Source organism: Furipterus horrens, unplaced genomic scaffold, assembly GCF_987537825.1.
Source record: "Furipterus horrens unplaced genomic scaffold, mFurHor1.1.pri manual_scaffold_8, whole genome shotgun sequence".
Classification (NCBI taxonomy): Eukaryota; Metazoa; Chordata; class Mammalia; order Chiroptera; family Furipteridae; genus Furipterus; species Furipterus horrens.
In genome coordinates this window covers 22,992,857-23,010,241 of record NW_028327178.1, presented here as the reverse complement: position 1 = coordinate 23,010,241, position 17,385 = coordinate 22,992,857, and the positions used below count along the sequence as shown (strand labels likewise).

Genomic DNA, 17,385 nt, shown 5'->3' with positions numbered 1-17,385 from the left:
CGGCGCGCCGAGTTGCGAGCCAATCAGGGATTGGCGCCGCCAGGGCTGAGGGGGCGTAACCGGAAGTGCTTGTGTTGTGGGACCCTGCCGGTTCAATCCCGGCGTTTTTCCAGCGCCTTAACTTCCAGCGGTAGGGATTCGTTTTGCAGAGGTGCAATGGGGGAAGCAGAGAAATTTCACTACATCTACAGCTGTGACCTGGATATCAACGTGCAGCTTAAGATGTAAGAGAATCTGGGGACAGGGACTGGGATTGCCGAAAGTTAGGGATAGAGAGGCAGTGATCTATGGGTTAGGGACTGAGGATGGTTACTAGCCTGAAGGCTGGCTTGGGGGCGGCGGGGAGGGCTGTGGCAGGGGCCGCTAAGGAAACCGGGAGCGTGCAGAGGGGTGTTGTAGGAAGAAGATTGAGGACGTGGTCTCTGAGAGAAAGGTAGCTATAAGAATAAACCCATAAGTCCCACGGTGTTATAATTTATTAAAAGCATTTTGATGTGCACAGCAACTTTTGAGGAATTACTGTCCCATTTTGCAGTTGAAGAAATCAAGTCTCAGGAAGTCGTTCCGCCGTTAATAATGGGAAGATCTTTACTTTAGAACGGGGCTTGAAGATGGAGCGGAGACTGCAGACTTTTGGAGCGGTAGACACAGGCAGATATAGTTGTTGGAAATAAGACGAGTACGTGGATGTACAGTAGAAGCACGGGAAGTGGTAGAGGGTTGGGGTGGATCTTTGGACAGTCTGGCATTGGTTCGCCAGGGAAGTTGGGAATGAGTCGAAAAGGGTGCCAATTGCAAAGAACATATGAGACAAAAGCCTTGCAGGAAAATCTTAGGGCATCACTGAAGTAAAGACGAAGGGCAGGTCATCTTGAGATGAGAATAATGGAACCGAGGTGGGGCCCACGTAGGACAGAGTTGGTAATTATGTCCATTTTAAGGCAGGCTATCTTAGAGGAGTATTTTCGTATGCAAAAATTGTCACAGATTTTTAATGACAACACCATTCATAATATGTCAGAATTCAGCAAATGTTTTCAGGCAAAAGGCTGCATACCTACAGTAAATACATTTCCTCAGTTAGGTACACCTTTTCTATTTCTTTTTACTTTCAGAAGTTTTCCAAGACTCTGGAAATTAATTTACTAATTAGTTTTGGGTGATGGTAAAAATAATACATCAAGAACCATCCTGTCCATTTTTTATAATACTTTATATATGCATTTAAGGTAATTTGTGCATCATATACCTTTAGATACTTGTATAGACCTATATGTCATCATCTGGTACACGGCTTTCCATCAGTCTCATTCCTCCCAGTATTTCTTGGACATATGAATGTATTTTTGAAACTTTTGAACATTAAACAGAAACAAAAAAATTGATCCATTATTAACAGATACATACTTTGAATATTTTGAGGCAAAGATAAAGTATTAATCAGAAGCTTTGTAAAATTCAGTACTGTCTCTTAGCTTCTCAGTTCGTTGGTTTGGGGAAGTGTTGGAAATATCAATGTAGAATCATAAAATCAGAGGGAAGTAGCTTCTTTAATACTATTTATTCTCCCCAGGCATTTTCATCTATTTCTATGGTTTTAATAATGACTTGTACTTTGATGTCTCTTTCTTAGAACCATCAATGAATATCAAACTGCCTATAAGACATGTTCACTTTGGATGTCCCAAAACACTTTGAAAGCAACTTGTCCCAAATTGAACACATCATTAGCCTACCCCTCTAACTCCAAACTTCCTATATTGTCTCACCCTATTTTGGTGATGGTTAGTAACATTCACTGTATTTGCTAAGACAGAAAACTTCGAGTCGTATAGACACCGTCTCTTAACTTCTCTGTTTAATCATTCCCAAGTTGTCTTGAATGGACTTGCTAAATATCTTTTCTACCCCTCTGCCCAAGCCTTAGCCTACCTTTTCCTGTCTAATTTTGACTGATGATCTAACAAATCTGGCTTTCAGGTCCACCTCTCCATTGTATTCTTATATTTCTGCCAAAGTTATTATAAACCCAAATTTGACTACATTTACTCTCACTTCAGGTAATTCAAATAACAGTTTTGAATATTCATTGGGTAAGGCACTGTACTGAACTTGGTGACTACTTAGGTTTATTGTCCCCCTATTTTTCATTCTCTAGCTTCTTCCCAGCATGAGCTTTATGCTTTAGCTGTACCAAACATCTTGCAGTTTCCCAGACATACCATCTTTCTCTTTGCCTTGGTACAAGGCCTGTCCAGAAAGTATCCAGCCACATAGGATGAAAAAGAAACGTTTATTGAAGAAGATACAAGATACAAGGAACATTGTGCATAAGACAATGATGCCTCAGTCCACTTTAAAGTAGGCACCTTGGGACCTCACACAGTTCTCTCAGTTGCCACCAGCTGTCCCGTCATATTTTCCTGAATCCCATCCCTTTCAAAAGTGATTTTAGTTTTGGGAAAAGCCAGAAGTCGCAGGGTGCCATATCTAGGCTTAGGGGTGATGAATCACCCAGGTTATTTGATGTTTCGCCAAAAACTGCACTGCCTGAGACATGATGCATAAGTGGGCACATTGTCACGATGAAGCTGCCAGTGAGCAGTTGACCATAGCTGTGGCCTTCTGAATCATCTGATTAGTTTCCGTGGAGGAATGTTCAAGCTAAACAGAAAATCTGATGCAAATTCATTGCTCTACTCAGTCATTTTGAATACAACGGCCACACAGTACACGTGCTCACTCAATGGCATCTACCACTCTTGCTGACTAGTACAGTGAAGTCATCATTGTTCATGCATGCACACTCCAGGCCACTCTCCTTGGCTGCCAGGTTACATCAGTGTCACACAACCCATTCTTGTTATATTAACAATGGTTGGATGACTTCTGGAAAGACTTTGTATATGCCGTTTTTTTTATTTTTTTATTTTTTTTTCTTCTTCTGGTATGACTCCCTACCTCTTTCGCTTTCATTTTTCAGATATTGTTCAGGCTCGTTTCAGACATCTTTCTGGGACTCAGAGCCCCCAAGCTTCAAGACGTTTTGGTGCACAGTATCTTTCTGTGGCGGGAAGAATGTTGGCTTTGGCCTTTTCTGCCTAGATTTTTATTCTCAGCTCTGTTACTTTGTGATCCCTGATCTCTGAGTCTCTGCTTCATCATTTATAAAATGAGCATATGGTGAAAACCAAATAAGAGCATATAAAATGCTTGGTACAATATCTGACACAATCTTGATTTCCAATTGATGTTTCTATTTCATTTATAGTTTTCTGTGCTTATCTTTTGTGACTTTTAACACTGTATTTTTATTTAAAGAAATAATGATATAATACATCTCTGTAATAAAAAATAATGATTGAAGGAGTATAAAAAGAATATACAGTTAAAAGTAAGTTTTCTCCCTAGAAGCAAGGACTTAACATTTTTTTGTAATGCTATGTTGTTTATCTTGTCTTTTATTTCTGGGCCACTAGGGCTTTAGTAAAAAAAATGTTTTGAAAGCATAGATAAATAAGTGCTCAGCTTGAAATTAATAAAAATGAAATGGAGGCCTGGAAAGCTGGTGATGTCTAGAAGGTAAACCAAGAGTTAATGACAGGTTTTAAAATTAAGAAGATAGAAAAATATGTTGATGAAGATAGAAATAATTTTAGGTATGTTAGGGTTAGATACCTTTATTAGATGTAAGGGTAAATTTAATTTCATATACAGGAAAATGTTTAGGTCTGGAGTCCCTAACCTCTGTGCTGCAGACCAGTACTGGTCTGGGCCTGTTAGGAACCGGGCCGCACAGCAGGAGGTGAGCTTGAATGTAATGCCCTTGAATCATCCCGAAACCATCTCCACCCCTCACCCTCACCCAAACTCCGCCCCCTTGGTCCGTGGAAAAATTGTTTTCCGTGAAACCAGTTCCTGGTGCCCAAAAGGTTGGGGACTGCTGGTTTAGGCAACATAAAGTTATTGTAACAGCCATAAACTCTTTAGTATTTGTTATCTGTATGCTTAAATGTTTGTCTAAACATTATTGTTCTTATGTTTCCAGAGGAAGTTTGGAAGGCAAGAGAGAACAAAAGAGCTATAAAGCTGTGCTAGAAGACCCAATGTTGAAGTTTTCAGGACTGTACCAAGAGACATGCTCTGACCTTTATGTAACTTGTCAAGTTTTTGCAGAAGGGAAGCCTCTGGCCTTGCCAGTGAGAACATCTTACAAGGCATTTAGTACAAGATGGAAGTAAGTTGTTTTCTTGCATATGATGGGTTCCAGACTATTCTCCCTTTTCTTTATAGATGCTGTAAGTATGATTCAATAGTGATTACAGAGGAATAGTAATTAAATAAATTCATTTAGTTCTTCAAGCTTATCTATTGTGGAAAATGGCATTTTTAGGCATGTGGCTTATTTTTTCAAGACCTTTATAGAAGAAAAGGATTTAATGACTTTGATTCTCCCTTAAATTGATAGCCATATCAAATTTTCCTGTAGTCTTTGAACTTATATGGTGGATATAAATGATTTGTTCTTGAAGCTTTTGAAAGCTCTGTTCAATTTCTTAGTGATATAAATGTATTTGACCTACAATGGTATATGCCTGTTTGCGAATTGTTTTGAGTAAACAATACTTTTGAGTAAAGAGAGAAACAATTTTCTGTATCCACTGGGTATTACTTTGTGTATTGTTCGCATACTTTTTGTTTTCTTTTACAGTTTTCTTTTGGGATTTTAAAAGCCAGCTGTTGTTTAAGAAAGTTGAAATTAGCAAATAAATGCAGTGTGAAGTATGAATACAAAAGAAAATTTGCAGAGATGAATAAAGAGTAAAAAAAAAAGTTGTGTTGTCATTACTATATATTAAGAACAAACATTCCTGAGGGGAAACATATATATAAATATGCCTTAAAAGCATAAAAAACTAATAGCTAGGCATTATCAGTATTAATGAAATAACTTGAGGAACAACAGAAAAATCTCAGATAAAAAAATGTCACATCTGTCCAGAGCTGTCCGGTAACTTCATGTTACAAAAGTGGATGGTCTAGTTCAGTCCTTTTAAGATTTTGGTGCTTTTCTGCTCTGTTGAGGTACATTATAGGAGCATGTTATCCTCAGCAGTGTTTTGAATGTAATATGAGTACTTCTGACTTTTTTTTTCTTTTCAAAGTATAAAACCTGTGTTCCAGGGAATGCTTATAGAAAATCACAGTTTGGTTCAAAACAAGTTTGATCATAAACAGGGTCAAGTGTTCAGGTGTTTTCCCAGGTTATTCTTAGCCATTATCATATTTCATATGTCTTAGTGATAGTCTTGAGTGTTTTGATTAAAGGATTTACTAGTGTTATTTCTTATGAGCTTAATTTTTTCAATAACTTTTTTTCATGTGTTCTGTATTTAAAATTGAAGTTGCCTAGAGCCAAGTTTAGGTAATTCATTATTTTTTGTAGTACTAACCTAATCTTTTGAAACATTTTCTCTGGTGAAACCTTTTCATATTGTTTGCTAATTTAAAATAAAGTTTTATGAATGATGTATGCTTATATCGACTTTCTTTCCGTAGCTGGAATGAGTGGCTGAAACTGCCTGTGAAGTACCCTGACCTGCCCAGGAATGCCCAAGTAGCCCTGACTATATGGGATGTGTATGGACCAGGAAAAGCAGTGCCTGTCGGTGGGACAACAGTTTCACTCTTTGGAAAATATGGGTAAACATTCTCTTCTAATATATAGGGGTGTCGTAGTTTGCTGGTCCTTCTCTTTTTGGGAAGTTTTACTAGTTTATGCCCAGTCAGGTTCTCTATGTGAACATGTTCGGTACTGCTATGGAAAGAAACTCCGTTCTTGCTGATGCAGTAAAGAATTACAGATCAACAAGTCTGTTAGCGTGCAAGCAAAATTTATTGGTGATATGTTCTCATGGAAGAGAACAGGCCTTGCTGAAGTGGGAGTGAAAGGCATAGGCTTGGATGGCAAAAAGCCTCAGGTCCTTAGTCCTGAGCACTTACATAGTTGGTGGGATGGTGATGGGGGAGTGACGTATTGGGTGGTGAGTAAAGGGGTGCCAGCTTCCACTGGGGGTGTGTGACTATCTAAACGTAGTTAAGTGTAGGGGTCTATTAGCCCGAATTCTTAGCTTGCTCTAGGCCACATTTGTTCATCTTGTAAAACAGATACCTGGCAGGAGGCAGTTAATTAAAGTTGATGCAGTCACCTGAAGTTATTTATGGGCTCTTTCTGTAAGTATTAGGGACTCCCTCATAAAACAGATAGCAACAGATAGCGACCAGAGGTAGGCAGTTAACCAGAGTTGTTTTATGGACTCCTTCTTTGGGCACTGTGGGCCCTTTCCCTGCCTCTCAGGCCTTGGGATGAAATCACAGTTTCAAAGGCTTTCTTTCTCAGATAGTGGAAACCATCCATAGAATTTCAAGGACTGCCCTCCTCCCATCTTAGTACGGTGTTTCCTGTGACGTGGGAACACCTGGCAAAATTATTGACCAGGCTGAGGACTGCTGAGCTGGCAGATGAGACACGTCTCCCTCCTCTTCTCTGCCTTGGTTTGCTATGTATCCTACCTAACAGTACATTATTCTGTCCTTCTTGAGACTGAATTTGACACATTTCCTGTGGGATATGCAGATAGATTAACTAAGAAACACAATTTATACTACTCTACTTTTAGTGATTGGTAATGTGATTCTTATTAGAAAATAGTCATTGGAAATTAGAATCTTCCTTTCAGGAAAAAAGGCTATATGGCATATACTGTAACAGCTTTGTTTTTTCTGCTTTGTTACAATAGTGATAAAAAGGGCAATAAACAAGGTTAAAAAGCACTAATTTGCTGATGGTGGTAATGATTGTAATAAAGTTGTTAATTCAGTTTTTAAAAATTTACAGATAGTAGAACTGTATTGTGGAAAAAAAAAAACCCAACAAAACCATGTTTCTATCCCTCATCTCCTGTGACAGAGGAATCATTCTTTATCTTTAAAGAACTTGACTTTCTATCGAGTATTGAATTACCTTAGTATACAGTTCATATAGGAAAGGCAGATGTATGTTTTATTTTATTTTCATCCATTTTAAGAATGAGGTAGTGCCCTAGTAACCTAATATTTTTTTTTGTTTGTTTTTTGTCTTGTCATGAACTTTTAGTCTTAAATGTGTTTGAAATATTTCCATTGCTATCTTTATTCTCTCTAACGCTCAATAGGAGCACTTCAAGTTGACCCCATGTCCTTTCGATAGCACTCCAATAGTCATTAGTGAGCTTCTCTGCTTTCTGGTAAACAAGCTATTCCAGGCTTATTGGGCAATTTTCGACCCTAGATCTGGTATCTCTGAAAGATGTCCTACTTTCTTTCAGTTCCAAACAGTAGAGTCCTTAATCTAAATATCTTAAAACTTCTTAATTTCTGTCCATTTTAAAGTTGAGAAATGTTTATCTCCTGAATAATTTTTACATCATTAAATATGAATGAGGATGGTCATATTTTGATATGTTTATTGCTATTTGTGTTCATGTTTCTGTGAATTGCTTTTTGATAGCCTTGGCTTATTTTTTAAAAAAAACTGAAATTAATTCACATACCATAAAAGCCTTGGTCTTTTTTTTGAATTGTTATTTATCTTATTAATGTATAAGGGGGTCTTGGTAGATTAATAAAAGCAGCCCTTTGTGTGGTACATGCTACAAATATTGCTTGTCCTGTTTGACATTTTCTTTGAAACTTCTTAAATATTTGTTTATTTTGCTTGTTTGCTTGCTATTCATGGATCTTCAATTACGATGTTGAATTCATCAGTTTTATATGACCTATGAATTAAATGTTTTAGGAAGTCCTTTCCTAGTTAAAAAACAAACAACATGTTTTCTTCTGTTATGTTTTAATTATCCACATTTAAATCTTTGATTCACCTAAAATTACTTTTGTGAAAGGAGTGATCTGTTGGTTCAGCTACTTTATTTTATTTTTTTAAACAATAGTTGGCTAGTTATTTGTCTCAACACTAATCATTAAATAAGCCATTGCTTCCAATTATTTTGAAATGGTATCCTTATGTATTCAATTCATTATGTGTTGACATCAAAGAGAAATAGTGTAGTGTATCATATGGTGCTTAGGAAGGCAGGTAACAGAAAACCATAGTCTGTGGTTCCAATCCTGGCTCCTTTGCTAAATACCTGTGTACCCTTGGGCAAGTTATTTAATCTACCTGTGCCTCAATTTTCTCATCCGTAAGTGAGATAGCAACAGTATTTACCCCATAGAGCAGTTTATGATGATAAGTTACTAAAGGCATAATAGTTTAATGAGTGCTCAGTAAATATTAGCTATCATTATTTCTGAATTAGTCTGTTTTCAATACTATTATATATCAAAATTTTAAATGTTAGATAGGGATAATCTTCAGTTGGTCCTCCTTTTAGAATTTTTCTGGATATTCTGTTTTGTCAGACAAATTTTAATACTATTTCTTCAATATAAAAAGAGGGCATTGTTATTTTGTTGGCAAATTCTATTGCATCTTATATGTTAATTAAAGAATTGACACCTTTATAATACTGAATTTTTCTATCCAGGAAGGCTGTGTCAGAAAAGCTTAAACTCATGAATAAAATCTAGATGTAGTTCCATTTAGAATAGCTTAATTGCTTAGTCGTAGTCGTCGTAGGCAGCCGTCCGTCTCGAGAGACGATGGTGTAGCTTCTTAAGAGTCTATCTGCACCGCCGAGAATGACTGTGCAGTCCAACTCAGGAGTGACACGGTATCTGTCTCCTCCCGTGTTGAATCGACATCTTGTGATGACGCTGGAGTGTCCTCTCCAGTGAAGCTGAAGCTACAGAGCCTGGGCAGGGTGATATGGAGGGTCTGCTGTTGCCCATGCAGCAGACCCCCCTCTCTTCGCAGCTGAAGGATCCAAGGGAAAGACGGAGTCAATACAGCTTGGCTTCAGGTGCGCCGCAGGAGTTGCCGGTGTTGACTACAACGTCAAACCGCCTTAGGGACTCCGGCTCCGGATTTTCTGTCGGGGTTTACTCCCCTAGCCTTTCCCCTGAAGAGGTATGCCGCAAGGCAGCGGAGGTTTTTTGGAGTCAGAGTTTTCCTTCTCTGATGTGCCCTGACTGGAAGATCGAACCAGCGACACTTAGCTCGCAGGCCGACGCTCAATCCACTGAGCCAAACCAGCCAGGGACAATTGCTTAGTAATGTGTAGGTATTTTAGTTTAATGTAGTTATGAAAGAGATATTTATTATTGAAATCCATACAGGAATAATAATTCAGACATAGTTTGAGATTGATAAAATAGCATGTTACAGTAGAACAGACGTTATTAAATAAGTATTGTTTCTTTTTCAGAGTGTTCTTTTCTACTTTCCTAGGGTGGTATTTCCTTGCCTCAGAGAAAAATTACACAATAGTTATTTCTCATAGTATAGTCTTAGTGGTTAACTGTTCTTAAGAAGCAGCCAGATAGACCGGGTTGTTTTTCCTCTTGGCCTTGTCATAAGTGGTTTACCTTCTGGAATATTAGCTGGAGGTTCCCTCATAAAAATACCTCTTTAGCACTCATGTGCATTTTAGAGGACCGTAGCATACACGTATGTTGCTGGAGTGCTCTGACTGGAGTATGGGTGTGAGACAACTGAAATTTCTACAGAAATATGGTGAAGTGACCTGCCTAAAGCAAATAAACTCTTTCTCAGATTGACATTTGTGCTGTTTCACTCCCCAAGTCAGTAGTAAGCAATTCATGTATAAGAATCATCTAGTAAACTTACTAAAAAAGCACCTTCCTGCCGTCTCACTAATTAAGTCGCTGTTTGGGGCACAAGAATCAGCATTTTTAATAAGCGTACCAAGTGATTCTGTGAAAGGTGGCCTGTGGACCACTTTTTGAGAAACACTGCGTTAACCTTTCACAGTGGTTTATTTATATGACTTGCCTGCAGTTCTTTGCAGAGTTTCTTCCTTTACTTCATCCTCTGGAACCCACTTTATTTGTATTTCTATGTCATCGTCGTCGGCAGCCGTCCGTCTCGAGAGACGATGGTGTAGCTTCTTAAGAGTCTATCTGCACCGCCGAGAATGGCTGTGCAGTCCGACTCGGGAGTGACATGGTATCTGTCTCCTCCCGTGTTGAATCGACATCTTGTGATGACGCTGAAGCTACAGAGCCTGGGCAGGGTAATATGGAGGGTCTGCTGTTGCCCATGCAGCAGACCCCCCCTCTCTTCGCAGCTGAAGGGTCCAAGGGAAAGACGGAGTCGATACAGCTTGGGTTCAGGTGCGCCGCAGGAGTTGCCGGTGTTGACTACAACGTCAAACCGCCTTAGGGACTCCGGCTCCGGATTTTCTGTCGGGGTTTACTCCCTTAGCCTTTCCCCTGAAGAGGTATGCCGCAAGGCAGCGGAGGTTTTTTGGAGTCAGAGTTTTCCTTCTCTGTATTTCTATGTATATCCCAGTAAAAGAATGATTTCTTTACCTTTCATCCAAACATGCTGGAAACGTGCCTGAAATATAAATTGGAGTATTCTACTTTAAAAAGTAAAGCGCAAAGATTTTCATAAAGATAGTGGGGGTTAAATTTCAATTAGTTTTTCTGGTATCAAATAAATTAAGACTTTGAATCTCGGAGGGTCCTTTCACTTCTCATAACTGGAAAAGTCGCTCGTGCTGTTTCTCCATGTCCTGTGCACAGATGGTAGATACAGACGAGACATGTTGAAGAGCAGCCTGATTCTGTGCAGTTACCTCCTTTAGAGCAAGGTTTCTCAAATGTGAGTCATTGATTTATCACTTTCAGAATCCCTGCACATCTCTGTGCTAAATACATATACGGTTATACACTCGATCTTTTTATTTAAAATTTCCATTTAGTTGAAAGCAAAAATTTAATATCCTGCTGTATCTGGAAAACAAGGTTATTTAACATTGGCAGATAATGATAAATGCAATGAACATAACAGCTACTAATATAACTAAATATTATAAATTAAAGCAAAAAAACCCTTAATAAAATACAAATGATAGTAAATCTATTTGCTTTGCAAATATGTATATAATACCTACAAAAAATCCTTCTTAAATTAGAATAGTTCTGTTTGTACCTAGTCAAATATAAGGGGATACTCAGCTCACTGTTACTTAATTTAAGGTAAAGATAACATTTTCTTTTACCTGTTGGACCTCTATATGGTAGTAGAGCGTTTAGCCAAATGGACTTTAGATTTTAATTGAGGTCTATGGATGTTTGAACAGTGGGGAAGCAATGCAAAAAAACTAGATCCCTTTCTCCTATTCCCTAGAGGCCGACATACTGACCTTCACCTCAGAAAAGGAATTGGAAGAAACCTTATGAAATTAAAATAACTCCTTTTTCTCTGTGTCCTGGGACCTTTCCTTGAGGGTGAACTGGGTTTCAGTGGAGACAAGCCCGGGGAATCCCTAGCATGTTGCGGGCTTCCTGTGCAGTGTTGAATTGTCCAGGATGTTCCAGCAGAGTGCAGACATCCACTTGTCCCACTGCACAGCTGCCTCTCCGCGTGGTGCTGCTGACATGCAGGGAGAGAGCAACATCACTCTTCTGAGCGGCCTCAGTCAGAGGCCTGTGCAAATTTCCTTCCACCCAGCATTGAAGATCATGTCATGTGCCTCCACATTCTCATGACTTAGGGAAACAGTAGTTTCCTCAAATGTTTCTTAAGCAATGAAATAACACCAGATGCTCCCCAATTATTCCCTAAATAGTTCTGGTATGGACTTAGCTTTTAAATAGTGGTCCTCGAAGTGTCTAATAGTTGCATTATAGTATTGAGAATCTTACGATTATCAGCTTTTGCTATTTGCAAATTTTTTTTTTTTTTATACTTGAGTCAGTGTGAAGCAACACTTCTTGGAGAATTTGTAATTAATAATTGAAAGGCTGTATCTGTTAGGATATGGCTAGATTAGCTCATTGTTCTCATTTTGGAAGTCTAGCCTGTGAGATTTCTAAGGAGGTAAGGAATGGATTGATCATTAGATTGAATTGGCAAAGAACCGTAGGCAAGCTGCAGATTTCTCCTGCAGATGGCTTTTCCAAATGTGAATTCTGAAGTCAGGGCAGTTGCTGCTGCGGTGACTTGGCACTGGGAGCTGGAGCAGCAGCGGCAGCTGTTGCTGGGGCCTCTGCTGGCATCTGAAGGGGTCCTGCTGTGCTGCTTGCTGCTTTTGTCTTGCTTGCTCGGCTTAATTTCCCAAGTGGATCTGATGCTCTTGAGCATCTTCTAGCTTGCCACCTGGAGGCTGTGTAACTCTGCAAAGTGTCCATTAGTGTCAAAAGAGTAATATGTTTACTTGATTATTTGAGTCACTTGCCATCACCCCTCCCTTCCATGTCCCCTGTCCTTAAATCTCTCCAGATCCATCCGAAGGCACCTAAATCATTTAAGTAAATTGACTTCCTGCCAAATGTACTTATTTTTGATTTAGTTAAGTTCAGCTAGGCAACGTATTCACTGGAGTGTAGGGAGGTGGAGAAAAGGAAGGGAGAGCTTCTGATGTTTCTAAAGGTAAATTTAACGATATTTGTCCAAAGTGATTTTGTCACCTCACTACCCAGTTTCTTAGAGACTAAGCAGGTCTGCTTGGTGTTGAATCTATAGCTCATTTGAAAAAAAATGAACTTTATGAAGGGCTTGTATATGTGTTTTTTTGTAGTGTAACTTTTATTTTTGATTTCGAACATGGTAAATATTAAAAATTTTGATTCTTTACAGCCAGTCAGTATTGGGCCTGTATGGTAAAGCTTTGGCAGATGTGGTTGCTGCATATTACCTGTTTATTGCCAACCTTAGAGACCTTGCAGTAGATATGGTCTTTAATCTTATTGTACTTGTGAGCTTCTCACCATTCTTTATAGTTCCCAATCCAAATGTTTACGGCATCATTACTTTGCATAATGTTCAGTGAAAATAGGCTTTTACTCCAGGAAAATCTGTGAAGACATTTTACATTAGTCAGATAATAGTTTTAATAATTTATGTAAAACTTTTACAGTTAAGTGCAATGTTTTTAAAGAATGGAAAAATGTATCTATATATGTGAAACATGTACTTTGCTTTAAAAAATACTTAATGTCAGAGTGTGCACAGTGCTTTGGACTTGCCTGTTCATTGGCAGCTTCTCTTCCAGCTTTGGGAGAATGCTACTTGAGTAGACTTCATGTTGTCTGAATGGTTTTGTTTAAAAAAAAAAAAAAAACTTAAAAAGAGAGAACACACTAACAGAAGACTTTCTTTATCTTTAACCCCCTCCATAATAAAACAAACTAAAAAAGGATGGTTGTCAGAAGTTCCTTAATGAGTTTGTTCAACTTGTATTCTAGATCTTCTTGGTAGTTTTTTGAAGGAAGCATGACAATCAAAGGTCATAAAATGTTTCACTTTAAAGTAGGATCACTATGCCCAGATTAAATTTCTGACTATATGTTTTGTAGACATGGAGTTTTTTCTTACATGAATCCACTATTGTATTTCCCATTAGACATCACTTTCATAGAAAAGAAGGTAGAAGAGTCAACCTGTACCTAGTGAACAGGATAATCATAGCTCACATTTATTGAATACTTATGTGGCAGGTACTACTGTAAGTAATTTTTACTTGTGCTGATGTATTTAATTTTTCTAACAGCCCTGTGAGATACAGGTACTCATAACATTTTATAGATGAAGACACTGAGGCACAGAGAAGTTAAGCAATTTCCCCAAGGTCACGTAGGTAATAGATGGCACAACTGGGATTCAAACCCCAGCAGTTTGGCTGTGCAGTCTACTCTGCTGACTTGTCACCTAAAGTAGACAATTACATAATTAATTTAAATTTTGTTTCAGTCATTGTAAATGTGACATTTTTTCATTTGGTAGGAATTTGGTCTTTTTTTAAGATTTTATTTATTTAATTTTAAAATTTTTTGTTTATTTTTAGGGAGAGGGGAAAGGAGGGAGAAAGAGAGGGAGAGAAACATCAATGTGCGGTTGCCTCTCGCACACATCCATTGGGGATCCTGGCCCACAACCCAGGCACGTGCCCTGATGGGAAACCAAGCCGGCGACCCTTTGGTTCACAGGCCGGTGCTCAATCCACTCAGCCACACCAGCCAGGGCAGTCTCTTATTTCTGAGATCTCCACTGAAGTGATGAAGGGTGCATGGTCCATTATTGATCCTTCTGTTTGTCCAGTCTGCCCTTAGAATCTCTGTAATAGTTCTGACTGCTTAGAGGAGGAAAGGATGGCATGTGTAAAACAGTGTTTTACGTGGATTTAAGTGGCTTTGTTAATTGCTTTACAACCCTCTGAAGGTTTAAAGCTTGGCAAGCGAGACATGTATTTCCTAGTATGGAATTCTCTCTGTTCAGGGATCTCAAATTTCCTATAGTAAACCGCATTAATTTAGTCGTATCCTGAACTTTTTCTTTTTGCCTAGCATGTTTCGTCAAGGGATGCATGACTTGAAAGTCTGGCCTAACGTAGAGGCAGATGGATCAGAACCCACAAAAACTCCTGGCAGAACAAGCAGTACGCTCTCAGAAGATCAGATGAGCCGCCTTGCCAAGGTAAAAAGAAACTATTGGGACAGGTGGAAAGATCCGAATGATGTCTGTTGTAGTATAAATTAACGTTATGAATTCTGTCATATTATTTTTTAATTTAGATATAATTTTTTAATAGTAGTTTTATTGAAATATAATTCACTATCGTACAACTCACTCTTGGAAAGTGTATAGTGCATTGAGTTTTAGTAAATTCACAGAGTTGTACAATCATCACCACTAATTAATTTTAGAACATTTTCATCAAAAATGTAACCCATTAGCAGTCATTTTCTATTCCTTTCCTCCAGCCACTGGCAACTACTAATCCACTTTCTATCTTTGTGAATTTTCCTATTCCAGATATTTCATATAAATGGAATCATACATTATGTGGCCTTTTGTGTCCGTAATTCCATCAGATTTGAAAATGTGGAGCTTTTGGTGATTTTTTAGGATGACCACCAACCTTTTTTGTGACATAGTCTTAAAGATACCAAGTGTTTCATACTAGAGATTCTTCTGTTGTTTAAAAGTGAAGATTCTATATACTGTTAGTTAATCTAACTGTCCACACTCTACTTCCATTCCTGTTTTTGGAGGCAGACTCAGTTACTACCTTTTACCTTCAAAATTGTTTTAGCAAAGTGTTTTCATTTATAAATACAAAAACTAAGCTCAAACCTGGGCTTAAATCAGAACAACATAGCTAATTTTGTCACTATCTGTTCACAAAGCATTATGCTAATAGATCCTTTTACAATTCTTTTCTTAGGAGACTTTCTTTTCATTCTTACATGTAATTTTTCTTTGCAATCTTATGGATGACTCTGTAATGTCTGGAGAAGGTTTTGATGTCAATAATTTTTCAATTTGTTGCCTCAACCCTATATATGGAAGAAATATTAATCATAGAGAATAAATACTCGCATTGGCTAAGCTTTGTGCTTCAACGGAACATTTTTACTGTCAAGTCTATTGTGTGTCTTTCTGTATACGTAGTTCTTCTATGGAAAAATTATGTCAAGGCTTTCTAATAAGTTTTTTAACCAGATCACTATGATCAGCATCCTCCTCCATAATTAAATAAGTAAAATTTAATTTTCAATTCAGCTACTCATTCTAAGATTTTATTTGCATTCTTACATGGGATATAGGAAAGTTCTCAAATTTTTCATGTCTACCTACTTTTTATGGGCTTATCTTAGTAATGAACTTTCATTTAAGCTACGCTGTGACTTATAAACCTTTAATGGTTTAAAAAAATTGTAACGTGTTAAAGCAGCAAACACTCTTAAGCTGTTTTATTGAGAACAGTATTATGATTCATATTATGGGTAAAATTCTAAGTTGGATGGTTAATACGCAGAATCAGGAAATATAAATCTGTATAGTTGTGCAATTTATCCACTTTACTTCTCATTAAGTGAATTATTTAGGCTTCTGTTCATATGTTGTTAATTTTTTCCCAATTATTTTTGATGGAAGGTTCGAAAATAATTTTTATAACAACTGACCTTCTTCAAATAGCAATATATACAGCATTGGAATTTTCTGAACTGAACCTAGCTTCCTAATGTAGCAAAGTGTCATAGCATACATTTCTCATATTTACCTTTTGAATTTTATAGTTGAATTAAAGATGTGACTTGATAATGAGCAGCTTTTAATGGTTAAAGAATAACCCCTTAAAAATTGTGTGAGTTCATATTTATTTTTTTGAGTATCCATGCACATTTGCAACTCTGAAACGATGACTAAACATGCAGAGCTACATGAGGTGTTGGGAAGAGACCTTCTTAATGTTATTGTTAATTGGTAACATCATCAACAATCTAAATTTTTTATTCTGGAGAGTATGACAAGCTGGGTCCTCCTTTTTCAAGAGATAGTTATTAAAATTTATGTGCTGTGTTACCCAGAGTGGTTAACAGTTTTCAAGTAAGTCTTTATGCATTGGTAAATAGGAATAAAAATTAATGAGAACATGCATCTTATAGTCTTTATGATGCTAATCGGAGATGAGTTTTTCCCAAAGGTCTTTGCCCCTAATAGAATTATGCTTTTTACTTGAGTGGAGACTTCAGAGCTTGCAGTACTATGACAGCTCGCATTAATGTTAACTCATGTTCCCCAGAAATTAAATAGAAACCATTAAAACCAGTAATTACATTTCTTAAGGGGGCGGAATGCATCATGTTTCTAGCATTGTTGAAGTAACTGCTCCTTATTTGAAGGAAGCTTTTTATTTCATGGCATGTTGGGCTGGTATGTCTCATTCTTCTCTAAGCAACAGTTGGTCATGTCCTTTGAGGTTCCAGAGCCTGTTAGAGCCCCACTGCTGTTGAAGAGGAAAGAGTTTTAAAAGTGCTGTTTTAGGTTTGATGAAATTGGAGGCTTGGGCACAGGGGAGCACTTTATAGTGGGGAGAGCATGTAATATGAGTCAGAAATTTGCCGCCCTACCGACTCAGGAAAAATCTTTTCTGAGCTTGTAAAATAAGAAGTTTAGAATGAATGATTTCTGAGGTTCTATGTAGCTATTCATATTCTATGATTCTAAAAGCACTGAAATAGTAGATAGTTGGGATTATTTTTCTACCTGGATTTTATAGTTATCACCTTAGTAGAGAATAAACATGTGGTCCTAAGTTTACATTTGTGAATGTTGTGTTCTTGTCATTTCTCATTCTTCAATGAATATGCCTAGAGCTGAGTATTATTCCGGGCCTGCCTAATGTGAATGATGTGGCTGTGCACTCAGATTTTGTTTCTGTTGTTGTTACTGTTATTGGATTAGTGCCTGCT

The 17,385-nt window shown here is 37.8% G+C and overlaps 1 protein-coding gene across 1 annotated transcript in view; it reads left to right on the top strand.

Moving 5' to 3' along the window:
• Nucleotides 1–66: 66 nt before the first annotated feature.
• Nucleotides 67–17,385, top strand: part of PIK3C3 (phosphatidylinositol 3-kinase catalytic subunit type 3) — a 106,136-nt gene continuing 88,817 nt past the window's right edge. Inside the window, exons 1-4 of the mRNA XM_090285111.1 lie at nt 67–224; nt 4,049–4,237; nt 5,560–5,703; nt 14,473–14,602. Coding sequence (XP_090141237.1) covers nt 157–224; nt 4,049–4,237; nt 5,560–5,703; nt 14,473–14,602 — 531 coding nt within the window. The 5' untranslated portion in view covers nt 67–156. The remainder of the gene's footprint in view (nt 225–4,048; nt 4,238–5,559; nt 5,704–14,472; nt 14,603–17,385) is intronic.